Raw genomic sequence first — 22,894 nt, forward strand, 5'->3', positions numbered from 1 at the left:
CATGTAACTAACTCTTAATGTACTCTACGAAAATTTGGTGTAACATAATTTCCATTTTCTTTTAAAAAATGGATAATTTAGTATATCATTCATTAGGACATAGCATCTGTGCTAGTATATATTGTTATGGGATGGAAATTGAATCTACATGCTTTAACTAATGTGCCATTGATGCCTAGATAGATCACGACGATTATAAAGTTGTTAGCCAGTTTCTGAAGACTGACACCTAATATGAGAGCATATGATTTCTTGACTAATGAATCCTTCAATCCCAAATCATACACTTCTGAATGGGTTTTATGCTATGATATTTAATCATGTCAGACTTTACCTACTGTCTGATGCATCCCGTTCCAGTAGTATATTGAAAGGTCTAATCTCTTTTGATGAAGGTTGTTTGCATAGTCTTCAATACCTTCTTAAGTAGGAAGCCTCAAATGGTTTAACATGGATTTTGTATGGAGCATTCTAGTGCTTAGTAAATGGTTGGTTATAAACTATGGTTGATTTTTGGACTTGAAAATAATAGTTTTCAGGCTAATTGTTCTATATGCTGAGAAGATCAAATGTCTTCATATTTTATCAAAATAAATGTGGAACTCGATTTGTTTATATTAAATTCTGATTGTCAAAATAAGCATTTTATCAAAAACAATAAAGAATTGAACTTTGAATTTTTCATCTTAGTGTTGTGAATGTACTTTTGAAGGCAAACTTACTATTTTCATTTTTGTTTGTATCCACATATATAAGATGATGTCTTTTTGTAAAGACGATGTTTTTCTGTCATTCTAGCCATTGCTAGTGTTATTGGAGTTCTATCAGATTCTTGTTTTTGATGGCTCATGTTGAGCCTATACTTAATATTTGTTGTGAAGATGATTGTCAGTGTGATCTCAGTTTGATTTATTTATTTTATGCAATTTAATTTTAGATATGTACAATAATTCTGTTTTAAAATTTCGTTTGTCTTTTTTCTGCATTTTTGACTTCAGCGTGAAAGGTCCTCTGTTTGAACATGCATACATGATATGTCAAATGATTTTAATTTTTAATTGCTTTTTAATGATATCACACTGAAATGAAAGCAAAGATGGATGATTGCACACTTAAAAGGCCACAATATATCGCTGTAAACAATCTGATGCAAAACATTCAGTGTAATATTTGTAAGTTTTTTCGAGGTACTTTTGTAGTCAAATATCTTAGGGTATGCTGCAGAAGTTGATATGAATGCTGTTCATTTGTTCCTATATTTTCAGAACTTCTCTCCATATGTCTACCAGGTTATGAATCTTAGTATGGTTGGTTTGGATTATATCTATAGGTGGAGAAGATGAAAGAGATAGCAAAGATCAAAGCCAATGAGGAAAAACGAAGACTGGAATCAGAGGTAAGTCATCCACTCTCTCAAATGGCCACCTTTTAACATAATAAGAACATTTATTGGTATTCTCTTGTCCTTGTAATGGCTATAATTCATTAATTTTAAATAAAGTTCATAAACTAGATTAGTTGCACATCTGTGACCTTTCTTTGTTGGCTTACATATTGCTTGGTCTTTATGACTGATATTTAAATTTTTAATATGTGTTAATTAAATATTTGTTCCATTAACCTTCAAAATTAAGGTAGAGATCAATTGCTCTCAGCAACTAGTATCTGCGAAGAAAACTACAAATTTTAAGTTTCAAAGTCATGCTGGATAATCTTATTAAACTACACCTGGAAGTGGAAAGTCCTGTTTGAAAGTATCGAAGAGGGATTCATGACAAGCCCCTCAGTTGTTATAACTCACGAGACAAAAGAATTGCATGAGAGGATAAAATCTTCCTTACCAACAGCAGAAAGGCTTAATAGTGTTACCTTTTAGGGTTATGCCGAAAGTGTTTTCACCTTGCCAGGAGAGTGCTAGGTCTCCTAGCCCCTATGTGATGCTTCATGGACATATGGCTGGCTTAGTTTGGGTGGTGATTTACCTTGGTTATAGTTTTAGCATGGCACCCATACCTAGGAAATTGTTTCCTTACTTGACATGATAACCAGATCATTGGGTGCACATAATGCGGGAATTGGTTGCTCTAGGGGATGTACCTACCTAGGAGGAGTGCTAGGCACTTGGAAGAGGTCATGTAACCCTTGAGCATGGAACCATGTGACATACATCTTAGAGGTTGGAATCTTGACTTTGGGATGCTTGGGTTAAGGAGCATACTTCATGGAGGTTGGTTATGGATGTGGATACATGTTGAGGAGAAGCATTGGAGTATGGTAATCTGTTAAAATTGGCAACTAGGGCCAAACTCCACATGGATCATCGTATTTATGACAGCTGATATTTTTGTTGGATTCCTCTCTTCGAGAGGTGTAGGATTGATCTAAAGATCATCTGATTCCGACATGTACAAATGAAGTTATGAATTTTTTTTGATTATGGATAAATTGTGAAAGTCAACTAACAGACTTATGTAGGTGCAGAAGCCCAACAGTCACATCTATTCATCCTCAATGTTTGCTATAAATTCATGATGCCTGAGCCTCATTTGGACACACTCATTCACTTACATCTCTCCCCCTCCTCAGTTGATTGGGTACGCATTTTCTGGGCAGATTTCTCTCTCACACATGCGAAGGAAAGGAGGACGATTTTCTGTTTTGGGCGTTGACCAGTTTGACCAAATTTCAGAGGCTGTTTCCTTGGGCTGTGTTGACCAGTTTGACCAAATTTCAGAGGCTGTTTTCTTGGGCTGCGTTGACCAGCGTTGACCTTCCTTTACTGTGGATTTGGGTGAGGAATTTCTGTTTGGGCAGGCCGCAATTTTGGGCACAAAAACCGAGGCTGTTTGACCTCTGTTTTGACCAGCGTTGACTGTACTAGCGCTGGCCGCAAGGTTGACTTTCGTTGACCAATTTTGATTGTGTCAGGCCAGGCAGTAACTCCTCTACCAAAAATTGATTCGTGTTTATTCCTTCAGGCAGGTCTTCATTATATACATGAGGGAGAGATTATTCACTTCATCTCCTGATGACTGTTCATATTACTTATTTATCTATTTACATTATATTCACCCAATCATGAGGATTAGGTGTCAAGATTCCCCCCCTTAATCTGAAAGGATGTTGGTGAGTCCAAGCATCATTCTGAATCGTTCAAGCTTTTCTCTTCCAAGCGCTTTGGTGAAGATGTCTGCAATTTGCTCATTAGTGGAACAATGACGGAGATGGATTGTTTTGGCCTCAACATGATGTCGAATCAGATGATATTTAGTATTGATGTGCTTCGTTCGATCATGGAACTTTGGGTTCTTGGCCAACTTTATTGCAAAGGTATTGTCAATCATGAGTGGAGTTGATTGTACTTGTTTTACCTGCAAATCTTCAAGAATTTTCCCGAGCCACAATTTATTTTGTTGCTTCAGCTGCTGCCACGTATTCTGCTTCTGTTGTGGAATCTGCTGGAACTGATTGTTTGCGTGATCTCTAGGAGACAGCTCCTGATCCAAGACTCATAGCATATCGTGAAGTAAATACCCCAGTTTCTTTGTCTCCATTGAAGTCGAAGTCTGAATCAGAGTATCCAATCAAGCTGAAGTCGTCCACCTGTGTATACTTGATTCCAAAGTCTTGAGTTCCCTTCAAGTACATTAGAACTCTTTTTGCAGCAGACCAATGTCTCTCACAAAGCTTTTGCATAAACCTGGAGAGGATTCCAACAGCAAACGAAATGTTTGGTCTGGTAGTAGTTAGGTAGTTGAGACTTCCTACAAGCTGTCTATACTTTGTTGCATCCTCAAATTCTTTTCCTTCAATAGATGTGAGCTTTAAGTTTTGTTCCATTGGAGTAGTAAGAGGATTTCATTATGTCATGCCAAACCTGTTCAATAGATCTCCAATGTATTTCTTTTGAGAAAAAAATATGGACTTCGGATGTTGGGTTACTTCAATGCCAAGATAGTAATGAACATAGCCCAAATCATTCATTTCAAAACTTTTCCCCAATTTCTTCTTTATGGATTTAATGTAGCTTTCATTGTTCCCTGTCATCAAAAGATCATCTACATATACCACAAGATATACAACTGTTTTGCCAACTTTCTTGACAAATGAAATTGCATCATCAAGATCATAATGTTTGAAATTGAGTTTCAGAAGATGCTCAGTTAGTTTTTCATACCAGGCTCGCAGTGCTTGTTTGAGGCCATACAATGACTTCACAAGTTTGCATACTTTATGTTCATGCCCTTTCACAGCAAGTCCTTCAGGCTGAGACATAAAAACATTCTTTGTGCAAAACCTTTTGCCACAAGCCTAGCTTTGTGCTTGTCAAGTGAGCCATCAGCGTTATACTTGTTCTTGTAGACCCACTTGCAGCCAATTGGTTTGGTTCCTAATGGAGGATCAACTAGCTTCCAAGTGCTGTTCTTTATGAGGGCATCATACTCCTTTTGCATCACTTCTTTCCATTCATCATGAGAAGCAACTTCTTTGAAGGATGTTGGTTCAAAATCTGTAGACAAGTTCAATTCACAATCATAAGAAACATCCATATCAATAGGTGAATTAGAGGCATCCACATCACCTCTATTTTGCCAGTTTGAATTTCTAGTTCCTGTCTTTCCAACCTCATCAGGATGAACACTTTCAAGTGTCTTTGTTAGCCACTTTGGGGACCTTTCCCAGATGATGCAGGCTGCTTCGTTGATTCAATTGGGACTGAATCAAGATTGAGTCTCCCAATTCTATCAATCACATCACTTAAAGCATCATCTGTTGTTGGAGTTTCATGCGGGGGAGAGTGTTCTTCAGAAGAAGATTCCACATGTTGATCTAGTATAGGAATCCCCCCTTTAGGATGTGGAATCTGATTATCAAATTCTTGAAATGATTTTGCTTTTGCGAATCTATCCAAGCGATCAAGTTGCCGCTCAACAACATTGTTAGTTTTGGATGATTCAAGAAAGATTACATCTCTAGATACAACAAACTTTTTATTTACTTCATCATAGAGACGATATGCTTTGGAGGTGTTTGAATACCCCAGGAAGATACACTTACGACTTCTAGCACCAAGTTTGTTTCTATGTACCTTTGGTATCAAGGCATAACAGGTGGAACCAAAGACCCTAAGATGCTTTATCGAAGGAACATATCCATACCACATTTCATAAGGAGTCTTGTTTCTAATAGCATTAGATGGACATCTATTCTTTATATATGCAGCACATAGAACAACATCAGCCCAAAACAGTATCTTTACATTTTTGAAGAAGAGCATGGATCGTACCATATTTAAGATTGTCCTATTCATTCTTTTAGCTACACCATTCTGTTGTGGATTATAAGGTACAGTTGTTTGATGTTTGATCCCATGTTGGCGAAGATAGTTTTCAAATTCATTTGATGTGTATTCTTTTCCATTATCAGTGCGAATAGACCCAATATGAGATTGTGCATCATTTTCAATCCATTTATGAAAATTATTGAATGTTTGAAAAGCATCAGATTTGTTCTTCAATAAATAAACCCAACACTTTCTGGTGTAGTCATCAATAAATGTCATCATATATTTATTTCCATTTGCAGAAGGAACAGGCATTGGACCACATAAATCTGAATGAATGAGTTCAAGTTTTCTATGTGCTCTTGAATGTGGATCATGAAAACACTGTTTGCTATGCTTTCCTAGAATACAAGCATCACATTGCTTAAATTTCCTAGGAATTGTAGGCAAACCAGCAACACCATTTTTCTTCAACAAGCGGAGGCTGTCATAGTTCAAATGTCCAAATCTAGCATGCTATAATAAACTTGATGGAAGTGTACCTTCTTCATGATGAGAATTGTATGAGAAAAGCATCTGCACGAGCAGAGGTTCCTTGCAGCTTGAGAAGTCTTTCTTCTTCTATTCCCCTGATGACAAGTGAGTGGTCAGATGCTTTTCTTACCTCAAGCTTGCCATCAAACATATGAATGGAGTGACCTTGCTGGCGGATGTGGACCAAGGACAACAAGTTTCTCTTGAGCTGTGGGAGATATAGAACATGATGCAGAATAAAGTCTGGAAGACCAGGCATTTTAAGCTTGATTGTGCCAAGCCCTGATGGCTTGATTTTTGATTGGTCTGCAAAGTATACTGCTCCATCGACATTGTTAGTAAATTCTTCAAAAAAATCTTTTCTATGAGTCATGTGGCAGGTTGCTCCTGAATCAAGCAACCAATCATTTTTCCAAGAAGCAAGTGAAGCATTATATAAATCTTCATTTACTCCAATATTACATTGTGCCACAACATAGTGGGCGGATTCAGGTGCTTTACCTTTGTTTTTATCATCAGTTTTACCTTTTTGTTGCTTTCTTTTCTGCTCAATTTTGTCCCATGGTAGCTTGCATGTAGAGGCATCATGTGATCCATTTCTTTTGCAGCGAATGCAGTGCAAATTTGCCTTTTCTCCTTGAGAATGTTTGGCCCCCTGCCTCTGAAATATCTTCCTCTTCCTCTTGAAAAATCTTGAGCAGGATGCTTTTCTTTATGAGCAAGGCAAACAACCTCTTCAGAAGATTCAGGGGTTGTCTTCTTTCCAAAAGCTTTCTCTCTTTCAGTAAACTTTTTCACAAGAGAGTCAAAGGTGATATCTTTGAGATTTCCATTTGCTTGCAATGACTGAAGATAATTGGAGTAAGTAGGATAAAGTGTCTTGAGAAAAGTGATAAGAGGAATATCCAATTCAACCTTAGTGGATTTGATATCATGCATTATAGACTTTACTTCAGATGCAAGAGCAAGAGGATCATTATTTTGCAGTTCAAGAGTGAAGAGTTCAATTATGAGTTGAACAACTTCAAGTGCAGAATGTGAGTCATAGAGTTCTTTCAGCTTTTGTAAGGCTTCAAAGGCAGTTGAAAATGACGAAATATGGCGACTCACCTCTTCATTTACAGATGCTGCGATTAATGCATAAGCTTTGTTGTCTTGTTTTCCCAAATGACGAGCTCTTTGTCTGAGGTAGGCTGTTCTGGTTCATTATCTCCGTCTTCGACACACACTCCTTTCCACAACTCATTGAAAATGAGGGTGTGTTTTATCATCCAGGACCATTCAGGATAGTTCCCCTTGCCAGTGAGAACTATTCCCACCATGGATATGATTGAATGCATTGTAAAATCTGTGTACATTGGAAAAAAATCGCTCTTAGAGTGATAAAACAATTTGCACTTGTTGTGTAAAAGGGAAAAAATGCACTGTAGTTTTCAAAACACTTTCCTATGGCAGAGTCTTCAAAACATTTTAAATGAAAATTGATTTATAAAAAATTTCCTAAAGAAACATTTAGATCAGCGATGCACTGACAAAAACTCTCTTCCAAATTAGCGCTAGAACTAGTTCTCCACGCTGTATATGTCAATAAAGAAATCGTGTTGGCATACATCCGAGGTCGAAGACAGGCAATACAATCCACGGTCATGTATAGGCACCGCACAGGTTGGTCACAAATACCAGGACAACATTTCCAAATTAGGAGGTACACAACCTATACAACACACTGAACATATTAATTGAACGATCGAACGAGTTCTTCACGTGTATATGTCAATACACGCTGTTTTAGCATCATCTGGCCAGCATAAACTGCTTCTCTGTCCGAGAAATGGAACACAAAGGGTTCTGTTATTAATCGTGTGGTACTTTGGTAAGGTGAGCAGAGATCCCCAATTCAGAGACCTCGCACCTCCAAGCAATAAGTAATCATATTCACATGCTAGATTTATAAAGAATCCAACCACGACGACATGGCAAACATAATGCAATTAACCGTTTCTTTTTCTATAAAGAGCACTATTTTAAATAGAAAATTCAGAACTCAACTCATCATTGGGGCATGGTGACTGGCGCCAGATAGGGAGTGGGTGATAACTGATTTGCCAAGATTTTATGGCTCAAACTAAGTGGTTGCAGCTGGTAACTCATGCGTATAACTCACAACGAATGGAACTCACAGTAAATGGAACACACAACAAAAGGGTTTATACCACTGCATAATACAATCAAGATATATGTGCAACTCAATACCGTTCACTCAGGAAGAAATAGCACCTCTAGGCTTAAATTGTCCGTCGGCCTGCTGTCTTTAGGAAGCAGTACCATACACCGCAGCACCTACGGCTTCAGTGCGTTCGATGCAACAACCAGCTCCAATGCAATGAATCGACTCCTTCAAGAGGTAATGCACTTCAACGAATACATTAAATAATGAATGAGATTTTGCAGGGATTTGACAGAGATGTCAGCTTGCAGAACATGGGTAGAATATAAGCAGAATATGCAGGAGGGAGTTACAAAGCAGAGGGAGACTAAAAAATGGTGCTGGCTCTGATACCATGTCAGACTAGGCAGTAACTCCTCTACCAAAAATTGATTTGTGTTTATTCCTTCAGGTAGGTCTTCATTATATACATGAGGGACAGACTGTTCACTTCATCTCCCGATCACTGTTCATATTACTTGTTTATTTATATTATATTCACCCAATCATGAGGATTAGGTGTCAATAGATTGGACTTTTTCGGACTGTTTTGGGCTGATCAGACTTGCTGGTGGAGGCTGAAGTTGACTGGGTTTGACCAAGCTGAATTGAAGGTCTATTATGCCCTGTTGACCAGCGTTGACTTTTCTGGTTAGGGCTCTTTTGCTGCTGTCATAAATTATCAGATTTGTAATTTGTACCATCTCTCTCTGCAGAACTATTGAAGAATATAAGAAGAATTGATCAAGGGTTTCCCCACTTTGGGGTTTGTCCCTGGCTAGTGCCACATCTTGTGTCTTCTTGTCTTGGCTTGTCTTCTACTGTTTATGTTTATGTTCTATCTACATCATGTTGATGTGATTGCTAAACTGGATATTGATATTGGACTAATAAAGAAATTGAAGTAAAATTGCTCTTAAGCATACAACATACCATTGTTGCCTAAAATTAACATAATCACATTGGCACACATGAGAGGAGCATTGGACATTGTAATGTCCTCTTCTAATTATATTTCCCAAGGGAGGATGAAGTAGGCTATCCAACTTCGTAGGTTATAGTCAGTTATAAAGGGGGAAACCCATTATTCAATGTTATTGGGGTAACATTGGGTAAATTGGGGTAATTGGAGGAAAAATTATGAAAGAAGCCAAATTTGGGGCAAAATGGAGGGAAACTTGTTAGCCCCTCAAATTAAAATTAGGAGAAGAGACCCCAAAGAGAATCTATAAATAAGAGAGAGGAGAATCATTTTTTTTATCATGGATTGTTGATCTTTTTGATTTGTGAGCTGAGGCTTTAAGGGATTTAAAACCCCTTTCTTTCTGATTGGTTTTGGTGGTGAAAGATTCCACCCTAGCCAATCCCCTTATCTCTATTTTGTTTGGCATAGTTTTCTGAGACATCTTTCATCTAATTTTGGCAATCAAGGGAGAACTTTTGAGGATTGGTTTGTTTGGGCAGCTAAGGAGCATTTATGTGACAACCAAGACTGTTAAAAACAATTTCAAGGACAACGAGGTAGCAAACGAACCTTATTTTGAAGCTTGCAACCATCTTAAAGCAGGTTTCTTTGTAGCAACGGAAGCCCTATTTGGACAATGAGGACCTCTAAGTCCATTTCCATGAAGAAGTGGGGATATCTGAGGCTATTTTAGGCAACGAGGGACCCTTTTATGGCGGCGTTGGACACCTGAAGCCCTAACTGAGGCAACGATCGACTTAAAGGAGAAATTTCTGTGATAGTGGTCACCAATAGGGCACCGAACCCTATCTGAAATAACAGTGTTTTAAAGGGAACAAAATACTTCTCATCTCTTCTCCCTGAGATTGCGGCCCACCTAATGGCAATTCCTATGGCAACATAGGGCATCTTCTTGTGGCCAAGGCAACTATGCAGTCTCCCAAGGCTGATATGTGCAGCGAGAATCCATGGGGCAAGTTCGGGTTGATTCAAGGAGCCTTGATGGCCAACCAAGAAGATTGGTTGGTAGTGAAAAGGAGATCCACGACTGGTTGAAATAAGGGTTTCAGGCATCTGTTTGAACAAAGAATTACCAGCCAGACATCCTTTGAGCAACGAGGGTTCTTGTGTCATATTTGGTGATTGGGTGTTAGGGCGTTGGATTGCTTCTATGCTTGTTTGCAGCAACAAATTATGGCAAACGAGGTATGGAGGTAGCAAAGCGCTGGGTGAAGTTCAAACCTAGAAGTAGTAGGACAATAGCTAATGCAATAGAAATGTTGTGTCATACTCTATAATGTGAAATTTGGGAGGACTGTGTATTTAAACTTATTATTGTTGGATTAACTTCATTTGGATGAGTTGTTAATTATTGGTTACATTATCTTATAACATTCAAGATTGTCTATTATTACAAAAATTGAAAGTATATTGTGATCATTGATAATAGCTAGAATACAAATCTTGTCATGCACTCTTTTCAATCCCAAAGGGTAAATTTCCCCTAAGGGATATTACAATGGTATCAGAGTTGGCTGGCCTGCTTGCCTAGAGGGTTTATGTGAAAAATGTGGTAGCAAGAATTAGGTTTCCCCTTGGGGAAGGAAAACACACCGAATTTTGAAAAAATTCGAAGATCGTATCAAGGACCAAGGAAAACACACCGAATTTTGAAAAATTTCAAAGATCGTATCAAGGACCAAGCAAAAAGGGTAGAACAGATTAGAGTTTGGGAGAAGGCACACCCATGTTATTTTACATGGCTAGCTGTTAAAATTGGCAACTAGGGCCAAACTCCATGTGGATCACCTTATTTGTGACTACTGATATTTTTCCTAGATTCCTCTCATTGAGAGGTGTAGGATTGATCTAAAGATCATCCGATTCCGATAAGTATTTATGTAGATATGAATTTATTTTGATTATGGAAAAATTATCAAAGTCGGCCAACAACTTATGTAGGCTCAGAAGCCCAACAGTTATGTCTATTCAACCTCAACGTTTTGCATATAAATACAAGGAGCATTCTCCTCATTTGGACACTTCATCATCACACACATCTCTCTCTCTCCTACGCAAAAAGAATCTCTCTTTCTTTCTCACACGTGTGGCCGAAAGGAAGACGTCCTAGGGCAAAGAGGACGCAGAAACAGGACAACAAGACATCTTTGACCATCGTTAACCAACGTTGACCTTCCAAGAAGTGCGGATTGGGTGTGGTTGCCTCTCCTAGGCAGGCCGCAATTTTTGGCACAAAAATCGAGGTGATCTGACCTCAGGTTTGACCAGTATTGATTGCCCTAGTTTAGGGCTGCAGTCAACTTCAGAAATCTGCACTTTGACTGAATTTTTGGGGCTGTTCTAGGGCTGCTTCTTCAGGCTGTTCAAGGGCAAGTTGATTGGAAATTGACCAAGCATATTGGAGGTCAATTTTCACTCATTTGACTAAGTTTGACTTTGCTGATCTAGGGTTTGCTGCTGCTGATATAAAATTTCAGAAATCAGATTTTGTACTATTTCTCTCTGCTGAACTATTGAAGATAAAAGAAGATTTGATCAAAGGGTTTCCCCATATTGGTGTTTGTCCCTGGCTAGCCGCCACATCTTGTGTTTCTTGTCTTGGCTTGTTTTTTGTTGATCGTTTAATGTTCTATCTGCACTTTACTTTATGCACATGTGATTGCTAATCTGTGGATAATATTAAAGAAAATAAGTAAACTGCTCTAAGCATATAACATACCATAATTTAACATGGTATCAGAGCTAAGGTGAAGACAAAACCAAGCAAGAGCAAGAGCAATCACTAAAGAGAAGGTTGGCAAGGCTATCTAAAACAAACCATGGGGTCCTCAACACACTTCCCTGCTGAAGACAAACTCCGTGAGAAGTCTGACTACCACAGATGGAAGATGTCTCTCGATCTAACATTAGAAGAACAGGAAGCGTTGGACCATGTGAGAGGCAGAATTGTTGAGCCTTCATCAAATGCATCTGTTGCTGCTAGGAACAAATGGACCAAGGGAGAATTCAAAGCAAGTAAGATCATCTGGGACTCTATTGACAAGCGCTTGGTGGCCTACGTTTCCAACCTGAACACCTCCAAGGAAATCTACGATAGACTAGTGAGTTTATTTAAAGTTAATTATGCAAATCAAGTCTTGTTTCTTAGACATAAGCTGAAGGAAATTAAGAAGGGCAAAGATGAGAGTATGCAAACATACTTCTTAAGGATCACCGAGATCAAGAACGATCTCCTATCTATTGGGGAAGTAATTCCTGATAGGGAAATGACACTCACAACTCTTGGAGGACTACCATCCGAATGGTATGTATTCAGGACTACTCTTCTCAACAATAACGTAATTCTTGGATTCGAGGAATTAATGGCCAGATGCATTCAAGAAGAAACAAGGATGGAAGAACAAGAAATGCCCATACTTAAGGGTCATCCCTCTGCCTTTTCTTCTCATACTAAAAGAAGAAACAATTATGGGGCTAAATTCAAAGGAAAGGCTGGACCAAAGGGTGGAAGAAAAGGATGATGTTATAATTGCAATAAAATAGGTCACTATTCAAGGGAGTGCCCTGATAAAAGGGACTCTCACCAGGACGATGATCAAAATCCCTCTTAAGGCAATCAAAGGAATGACAGGACAAAAGAAAGAGGTAAAAGAAACGCCAGAAATCAAGGAAGAGGACAACCATTCAAGAAGGCAAGAAATTCCAAGTATGAATCTAACACCGTGAACAATAAGCAAGATGAATATTATCTACCAGCAGCTCTATCTACTATTGCTCCCCTGGACTCGCTGGGAAATTGGCTTATTGATAGTGGTGCCTCAAGGCACTTCACTGGTTACAAAGAAGCTCTCTATGATCTGATAGAGAAGGAAACCAACCTAGAAATTGTTCTTGGAGATAATACAAAATATCCCGTGAAAGGCGTTGGAAATGTCACTCTTCAATTGAATCAGGGAAATACAATTCATCTACAAGATGTGTTATATGTACCTGATCTCAAAAAGAACCTGGTGTCCATTTCGGCAATGGAAGACAAAGGCTACAAGGTGACCTTCAGCGATGGTAAGGTACGTGTATGGAAAAAGAATATTAAAGATGCTTTCACTCTTGGGTTTCGAGTTGATTCATTATATCAGGTCGGAGGAAGTCCGCTAGGTGTCATGTCTTGTGACACAACTCTTCAGTCCGAACTATGGCATCGGAGGTTTGCTCACCTTCATTATAAAGCTCTACCCGATGTAAGAAAGATGGTGACAGGGATGCCCGAATTCCAAGTAGAGCAAGAAGGTGTATTTCCGGGATGTGCCGAAGGAAAGCCCAAAAGGGAACCATTCCCCTCAAGCCAAAGCAAGACCTCCGATATATTGCAGTTGGTTCACTCAGACATATCAGGTATGATGCCTGTGAACTCCTTGGGAGGATATTCATATTATCTCACTTTTACAGATGATTATTCTCGCAAGTCTTGGATATACTTCTTGAAAAAGAAGGATGAAGTGTTCTCCTGGTTTCGACACTTCAAAGCCTTGATCAAAAATCAAACCGAGAAGAAGATCAAGATCTTAAGAATTGATAATGGCACTGAATATGAATCCAATGAGTTTCATGACTTTTGTAAAGAGGCTGGCATTAAGAGGGAGACTACTACACCATATACTCTTGAGAAAAATGGTGTGGTGGAAAGGAAGAATCGCACAATTGTGGAAGCTGTTCGTGCTATGCTCCATGATCAAAGACTTCTGAAGTTTCTATGGGCCGAAACTGCAAACACCGCCGTATATGTACAAAACTGATGCCCTCATCAAGCATTGGGTTCCAAGACTCCCGAAGAAATGTTCACTGGTAAGAAACCTGACATATCTCATTTTAGAATTTTTGGAAGCCCTGTATATTTTCATGTACCGAAGGAGAAAAGAAATAAATTGGGTGCATTTGGAAAGAAAGGAATCTTCGTGGGCTATAGAGAAAATACTAAGGGCTACAGAATCTATGTGGCTGGTCAAAGGGAAGTTGAAATTAGCCATGACGTCACCTTTGATGAAGATATGGCTCTTAGCAAAGTAGACAATCTTCCTACTCAAAGAGGATCTAAAGAAGCTGACACCAGGGAACCAAAGGAAAAGGAAGAAGAGACGATGCCCGATGTGGAAGAACCTATGGATCCTATTGATCCCCCTCCGCCTGAGCCTTCCTCTTCTAGGAAGAGGCCTTCATGGCTTAGGGGGACACTTGATGATGCTGAAGGACACATTGCACCTCGAGGAACCTTCTGTGAAAGTAAGAAGCCGAATAGGTATCAGGGATACCTGACCATCATGAGCACGATCATCCAAAATGAGCCTTCATCATTCACAGATGCCGTCAAGCATCAAGTATGGAAGGATGCTATGACCGAGGAATATGAGTCCATCATGAAAAACGATGTTTGGGATGTGGTCCCCCGACCTCTGGACAAAGCTGTTGTCACCTCAAAATGGCTTTACAAGATAAAGCATGCAGTTGATGGAAGTGCAGAAAAATATAAGGCTCGTGGCTTCTCTCAGAAGGAAGGTATAGACTATGACGAGATATTTGCACCTGTTGCCCGATACACCACCATCCACTCAATCATAGCCCTTGCTGCTTCACAAGGATGGAACCTACATCAGATGGATGTCAAGACTGCGTTCTTACATGGTTCGATCAAAGAGGAGGTCTACATGGAACAACCCGAAGGATTTGAGATTTATGATCGAAAATCTCATGTGTGCAGGTTGAAGAAGGCCCTCTATGGGTTGAAGCAAGCATCTCGAGCATGGTATGAAAGGATCAATAGCTGCTTGATAAAGCTGGGATTCACTAGGAGTGAAGCCAATCCTAACCTTTACTTTAAGGTTGAAGACGACAAACCTCTCATACTAGTGCTGTATGTTGACGACCTCTTTCTAACAGGTGCAGACCCTTTCATTCACAAATGTAAGAGGGCGCTGGCTTCTGAGTTCGAGATGAAAGACCTAGGACTTATGCACTACTTCCTAGGACTGGAAGTCTGGCAGAAGCCAGGGGAGATTTTCCTATCTCAAGGAAAATATGTGGTGAAGATATTGGAAAGATTTGATATGGTGGACTGCAAGCCCGTAACTACCCCGATGGAACTTGACTTCAAGAAGTTAAGCGGTAGTGCTGCTGGACCTGTGTTATGAAATGCTACCGAGTATCGTCAACTCATCGGAGCATTGATGTTCTTGGTGAACTCCCGTCCAGATATATGCTTTGCAATCAACACATTGAGTCAACATATCGTTGAATCTCACCACACATTGGATTGGTGCCAAGAATCTGTTGAGATATCTTCATGGCACAATTACTCATGGGTTAAGATCAATGTTGCACGAAGCGGGGATGCAGAAACGTCATTTTCCAAAAATCTAGGAAGCGACGCGTCTGCTATATATATATATATTATATTTTTTTGCATTTATACTCGAAACAAACATCCCAAATACCAAATTAGTTGTAGAAGACATGAAAACATGCATATTTTTGCATAAATCAAGATAGATATGGCATCCATGATTCCATTGTAGTTACTAGTATGTACATCAACCATCTATATTCTAGCAATTACAAACATACATCAAATTTTTAAGCATATTATAAAACATAAAACATAGAGCATATTATGATTTATCTAGCAAGTGAGCAACTGTCAACATTTGTCATGTCCAAAATTCAAATAATAATGTTTACAAAATATGTCACTTGGTCACCGCCAAGACAAAAAAGGTTCAAATTCACAAGCCTACAAGTCTAATGATTAATCTATGACAAAAGTAGTAAATTGTGAATATATCTACTAATCTCTCCTCCTTGCACCACGAAAAGAACGTGGCGGCGGGCCTCCATGTGGTGACAATGAAGAAGATGCTGCCTGTGGAAGTTGTGGCAGTGGCACTGAAACTGATGAAGACGGACCCCCTGCTGTTGGTATTGAACCATGGAACCTAGGAACCAAGGGACCAGATGGGGGTGGGGGTGGCATATCTAAACGATCATCATCATCCCGGAATCACTCAAAAAATTCATGCAAAAAAAACACTAGTTAACAAAAAAATAAAAAACATGAATTAGAGAAATGCTTTATAAGGAAAATTCATACCACAATGGACGTACCTGGTTAAGGGCATTCTCTAATTGCTCTAATCGCAACACTCCATCCTCCAAATTGGGCTCCTCTGGATTCTTGTCCCAAATCAACAGGTCTTTATGAGTCTTTGCATCTTCACAGTAATGGGACAACAATTGCAAGTTGTAATGAACATAAACCAAGCTCTCTGCCCGGTCTAAACTCAACCTGTTCCTTTTAACACTGTGGATGAAAGAATAAGAGCTCCAACACCTCTCTGCAGAAGAAGTGTTTACCACCTGTGATAGCACCCGCAATGCCAAAGTCTGTAGAAGTGGAGCAGCCCCTTCATGCATGTTCCACCACTCAAGAGAAGAAAAAGTCTCTCGATCTCTAATTTCATGCATGCTCCCAAATGGACCAGTGTTAAGCGTATAGTTGCTCAACTGTCTCTGTACCATGGCGGCATCCTCCTCATCAGGGATTAATTTACTCAATGAAACCATATATTTTTTGTGAATCTCTTGATCTTGGTGTGGTTTTCTCCTGCTTCCCCCCCCATGTGCTGGTGTTGAAAGCCATGATGGATGATAGTAGTTAGGTGTCAAAACATATGCTAATGCATGCAATGGAACATTTAGCATTTCCCATCGGTTTTCCACCTCTGCACAAATATAATTGTACAAGGTGATATCTCTAGGCTCAACAATGTCTTTAATCTGCCCCAACATGCTATCCATTTGCTCATACACTTCCCCGATTATTGGCCGATCTGAATCTCCAAACTTGATCACGTAATAAATTGGTTTGGTGAATTGCAAAACATATTTAACCTGTGACCAAAAGTAAATGTCAAAAACAATGTCCTTGACTGCATTAGCACCATCTCTGTCAGTGTTAATTTCATCTCATGTTTCAGCACACACCAAATTAGTTAAAGCTTGTCTCACCTTCACTAGCCGCCTAAAGGTGAGGTAATAACTGGCAAATCTTGTCTTTGCAAGTTTAAGCAACTGCAACTTGGAGTAAGTGCCATAGAAGTAGTTTACCCTTGTATGCCCTGTGATGAATTTAATGAGTTGCTTCCCTCTCCTATAAAGCTCAGTAATCCACCCACATTCTTTATGCTTCACAATATCATGCATCAAAAGGTTCAACGTGTGAACCAAGCACCCAGACCAAAAGATGTGTGGATGAGCACGCTCAATAATTTTTCCTGCTGCCTTACAATTTGCTGCATTATCTGTGATCACTTGAACCACATTATTCGGACCAACATCTTTGATTGAATGCAATAGGAGATTTGCAATGTTTTGTGAAGATGCATTGATGGAGGAGGAGTCATGATATGTAATAAATACTGCACCATTAGCAGAAACACCAAGAACATTTATCAAATGTTGGTTTCTAATATTTGTCCACCCATCTGATACAATGGATACCCCAGAATCTACCCACTCATTTGTAAAACGTGTCAAAGCTCTTTGAACCTTAGCTTTTTCTCTTTCTAATAACACTGTTCTAGCTTTCTCATAGTTGGGGGCCTTGTATCCTTTTGGGGCTTCATTGATGGCCTTTACCATTTCATGCCAATAGGGAGAGCAAAGCACATTGAATGGTACACTGCAAGCACAAACAAAATGGACTGTCTTTCCATCCACATCATCCCTCTCAGCAACATTAAGGAAATCTCCTATTTTTCTTTTACCTTCAGAGCTTCCAGAAGTACCATGAGGAGATGAGCTACCAAATCTAGAGGTTGCACTTGATTCGGAATGAGTTTTTTGTTTCTTGTTTTTTTGTTGTGCAGCCTCCTCTATTTGGATGTATTTTCTTTTTTGTTCAGATGAAATGTTTGGGCAAATTTGTATCCCCACAGGACCCTTTTTATAATCACTGTCTAGCACCCCACAAAGATGCCTCCTCACACAGGTATACGAACCACTAAATGGTTTTCCTCCATGACAACCGTGAGGGCACAAAAATTTGTAGCTTCCACCACCCTTTAGCCCTTCAAATTTGGTCACATAGTTCCACAAGGGTGTTAATGCAGCTTTCCCCTCTAGTGTTTCAGTGTCCCCTTCAGGTTCAACTTCATCCCCTTCCTCCTCATCATACATTGGGTCACTCATATTGGGACCACTGTCCTCTTGTGCTTCTTCCCTTCTATTCCTACTCCCCCTTGCCATCATTAAAACCAAAAGTGGAATGAATATGATACATAGAAGCCAAAAGAACACCATCTTGAAATATGGATATAGGTGGTGGACAACCTGCAAGTAAAGGAGCAAGTAGAAATAATGGGAAAGAGTAGGAGAGGGAGGAGAAAAATACAAAAAAAATTTCAAAAAATTAAGGGAGTTTGGGGTTTGCACTTACCTTTTTAGCTCTTGTAGATGAAGTCCTCCAAGCTCCTCCTCCTTCACTCCTCCAAGCTCTCCTCTCCTCTCCTCTCCTCTCCTCTCTTCTCCTCTCCTCTCCTCTCTTCTCTTCTCCAACTCATAAAATCAAAGTGAGTAAATGAGGAATGAATGGGGGCTTTATTCCCTTCATTCCTCACCCTAACGTCATTCTAACCCAAGGTGGACCCACCCCCAATATGCAAACTCACCAAAAATATAATAAAAAGAAATTTGATTTTTTAGCAGCGCGACGTACTTTTTCGAAGCGCGTACTGAACCGTATGTGAACTGTGCGATTTGGCCTCCGAAGCGCTGCGCTTTGTCCGGCCAAAGCGCCGTACGAAATGCGCTTCGGAGATTCCGAAACACGTTTCGGAGGGACGCTTCTAGAATTTCCAGGAAGCGTCATTATCAGTCCGAAATGCATTTCGAAATTTCGGAATTGCGTTTCGGGAGGCGCTTCCTAGACGCATCCGTACGGACCACGCTTCGGGCATTAGATCTTGGGGGGGACATTTCCTGCAACATTGGTTAAGATACACTGCTGGAGATGTGAGACTACTTCAATATACTGATGTTGATTAGGCAGGCAGTGTGGTGGACCGTAAGAGCACCTTCGGGTGCTGTTTCCCTTTGGGATCTGCCTCGATATCCTGGATGAGCAAGAAGCAGAAGTTGGTAGCTTTGAGCATCGCCGAGGCAGAGTACATTGTTGCTAGTATGGCCTCCTGCGAGGCAGTCTGGTTGCGAAAGCTCTTCTGTGAGCTGTTTGGATTTACATTGGATACCACCGTGATCCTGTGTGACAACCAGAGCGAGATTCGTTTATCAGAGAATCCCGTATTCCATGATTGCTCCAAGCATATCAATATCAGGTACCACTATATTCGAGATATGGTGTAGCGGGGAGCTATAAGGCTTCAACATATCGGTACAGATGAACAGATCGCTGACATTTTGACAAAGCCCCTGGGAAAGGTCAAATTCTTGACTTTCTGAGAACACTTGGTGTCGTTCAGAGACCCTCTTATGAGGGTCAAGTATGATGTATTGAGCTCTGGGAGCTCCAGGGGGACACAGGGTACTTCTTGGAGCGACATGTGGCCACATGGCGACTCACCATCTCTTGGTGGTACACTATGTACAAGTTAAAGAGGTTCAACCTTTTCCCTGCGATACCCTGTGGCGACTATGGATAGGATGATTCGTTCTCCGTGGCGACTGTGAGCAGGATGATTCGTTCTCCTGTGGGCCAGGATGATTCGTTCTCCGTGGCGACTATGGACAGGATGATTTGTTCTCCTGTGGGCCAGGATGATTCGTTCTCCGTGGCGATTGTGGACAGGATGATTCGTTCTCCTGTGGGCTAGGATGATTCGTTCTCCTGTGGGCTAGGATGATTCGTTCTCCGTGGCCACTGTGGACAAGATGATTCGTTCTACTGTGGGCTAGGATGATTCGTTCTCCGTGGCGACTGTGGAACAGGATGATTCGTTCTCCTGTGGGCCAGGATGATTCGTTCTCCGTGGCATCCATTGACAGGATGATTCGTTCTCCTGTGGATAGGATGATTCGTTCTCCTGTCGAGGCATCCTACCCATGCAGTTTGGGACTCATGGGAAGTACCTCTCATCTGATCAATGAGCAGGGAAATGAGGATAGGGACCATAGTAGTACTATTGATGGACGCATCGCTGTATCTACCGTACTCCCTATGCTAGGATGACCTCCATTGATCTGGGATCAGTGAGAGTGGTACACACTCTGAGACTGACTTTGGGTCAGTGGAGGATGGTATGATACATCCTCGGTCATTTCTTCTTCTTCATAGTTCGAGCAAGAGACGAGCATAGCAAAGCAGAGCAGAGCAAAGCAGAGCAGAGCAAAGCAGAACAGGGCAGAGCAGGGGACAAGCTGTACAGGGTTGTGCATTTGATGGATGAATAGTAGCGACAATCAGATGGATTGTTGATGGAGTTCTCCCTAGTTGAGAGGGAGTGTTAAAATTGGCAACTAGGGCCAAACTCCATGTGGATCACCTTATTTGTGACTACTGATATTTTTCCTAGATTCCTCTCATCGAGAGGTGTAGGATTGATCTAAAGATCATCCGATTCCGATAAGTATTTATGGAGATATGAATTTATTTTGATTATGGAAAAATAATTGAAGTCAGCCAACAACTTATGTAGGCTCAGAAGCCCAACAGTCATGTCTATTCAATCTCAACGTTTTGCATATAAATACAAGGAGCATTCTCCTCATTTGGATACATCCTCACACACATCTCTTTCTCTCTCTTGGAAAAAAGAGTCTCTCTTTCTCGCACGTGTGGCCGGAAGGAAGACATCCTAGGGCAAAGAGGACGTAGGAACAGGACAACAAGTCATCTTTGACTAGTGTTGACCAGCGCTGACCTTCCAAGAAGTGCGGATTGGGTGTGGTTGCCTCTCCTAGGCAGGCCGCAATATTTGGCACAAAAATCAAGGTGATCTGACCTCCAGTTTGACCAGTATTGACTGCCCTAGTGTAGGGCTGCAGTCAACTTCAAAAATCTGCACTTTGAATTTTTGGGGCTGTTCTAGGGCTGCTTCTTCTGGCTGTTCAAGGGCAAGTTGACTGGAAATTGACCAAGCATATTGGAGGTCAATTTTCACTCATTTGACTAAGTTTGACTTTGCTGATCTAGGGTTTGCTGATGCTGATATAAAATTTTAGAAATCAGATTTTGTACTATTCCTCTCTGTTGAACTATTGAAGATAAAAGAAGATTTGATCAAAGGGTTCCCCATATTGGGGTTTGTCCTTGGCTAGCCACCACATCTTGTGTCTCTTGTGTTGGCTTGTTTTCTGTTGATTGTTTAATGTTCTATCTGCACTTTACTTTATGCACATGTGATTGCTAATCTGTGGATAATATTAAAGAAAATAAGTAAATTGCTCTAAGCATAGAACATACCATAATTTAACACTAGCGCCTTCTAGCGAGGATCGAATAGGTCCCTGCATAAATCAAACAAGGGATATTGTTGTACCTTCTCAAGAAAGCAATAGAAAGGAAGTAGACATTGGGTTGCCATTGGTGCCTGATGTTCCTTCATAATCAGAAGGGAATACCTTGGAAATATCAAAAACAAGTTCTATATTGCCATCAATTGCAAGTAAAGAGTTTGAAGATGTGTGTTTGAAGGAGGTAATGATCAGTGGATCTCAGAATTTGTACACTGGTTCTATCCGTAATTTATCTGATGGAATTGAAACTATCAACCATGACATTACAGATATGGTTGCCACTAATTTTGAAGATTCAAAGACCTATAAGCACATGGATAAACAACAGAATGGAGGTAAGGATGAGAGGAATGCAAACACTAAAATGCCTAGTGAACTAAGTTACCAGGATTTGGATGCGGATTCAGATATGGATCCAGATTTGCTAGATTTTTGAAAGTCCAAGATCCGGATATGCCAAGGATATGCCAAGTACAAAAATGTATAATAATATTTTTAAATTAAAAAAAATATAACATACAAAAAAATATTTTAATGTTAGTGTTAATAAATTTAATATATAATTTTAATATTTTAATTATTATAATTTTTTAATGTAACTGGTAGAAAATGTAACATTATAATATTTAATACAAACATCAATCCAAAGCTAGTCTAAGTAACATTATAATTTAATTACAATACTCTCGAGTCTCATTCTAAGTTAAAAATATTTACACATTATGTTATATTTCTATAATTACACATAATAACATTATAATTTAATTACAATACTCGAGTTAATTAGAAATATAGCATAATATTCGAGTCTTAGTAGGAACACCATTCTGTAATATTGCAAGCATTGAATATAATTACAATATAGCATAATTACAATACTCTCATGCATTGAATATAATATTGCCGAATTTTCTTTACTATCAACAATGATGAGAAAGAAGTTGACATTTTGTCCATGTACATTTGTCGCCAAGTTACAAAGCTCACCTGCTCTTAAAGCTCTACAAACTTGTGCCTTCACCATTGCGTCCAACTAACAAATCGTCGCTGACTCCTCCGCTACCTCTTCACTGTTGTTTCCTCCTCCGCAACAGGTTACAAAGCTCACTTGCTCTCAAAGCTCTACAAACTTGTGCCTTCACCATTGCGGCCAACTAACAAATTGTCGTTGCCTCCTCCGCTACCTCTTCACTGTTGCTTCACTGCTTCACTATTGTGGCCGACCAGACAAAGCATAAAGACAAGACACAAATTAAGGCAATGCAAAACCTAAACTATAAAACTTGGCTTTTAATTTTTGAAATCCATCGATTTTTTGTGAAGGATCCGGTTCTATCATTGGGAATCGTTTCTGGGCATCGAGGTA

At 39.9% G+C, this 22,894-nt stretch overlaps 1 protein-coding gene across 3 annotated transcripts in view; it reads left to right on the forward strand.

Annotated features, from left to right (window-relative positions):
- LOC149160131 (U11/U12 small nuclear ribonucleoprotein 59 kDa protein-like) overlaps positions 1 to 22,894 on the forward strand; it is a 108,337-nt gene that overhangs the window by 31,531 nt on the left and 53,912 nt on the right. For all 3 annotated transcript variants that reach the window (XM_089436631.1, XM_089436629.1, XM_089436630.1), the window contains exon 5: positions 1,331 to 1,396. In XM_089436631.1, the coding sequence (XP_089292757.1) occupies positions 1,331 to 1,396 (66 nt within the window). The remainder of the gene's footprint in view (positions 1 to 1,330; positions 1,397 to 22,894) is intronic.

This window comes from Pinus tabuliformis, chromosome 5_2, assembly GCF_031772625.1.
Source record: "Pinus tabuliformis cultivar Carrire ecotype Pingquan chromosome 5_2, CPIR1, whole genome shotgun sequence".
In the NCBI taxonomy this organism is placed as follows: Eukaryota; Viridiplantae; Streptophyta; class Pinopsida; order Pinales; family Pinaceae; genus Pinus; species Pinus tabuliformis.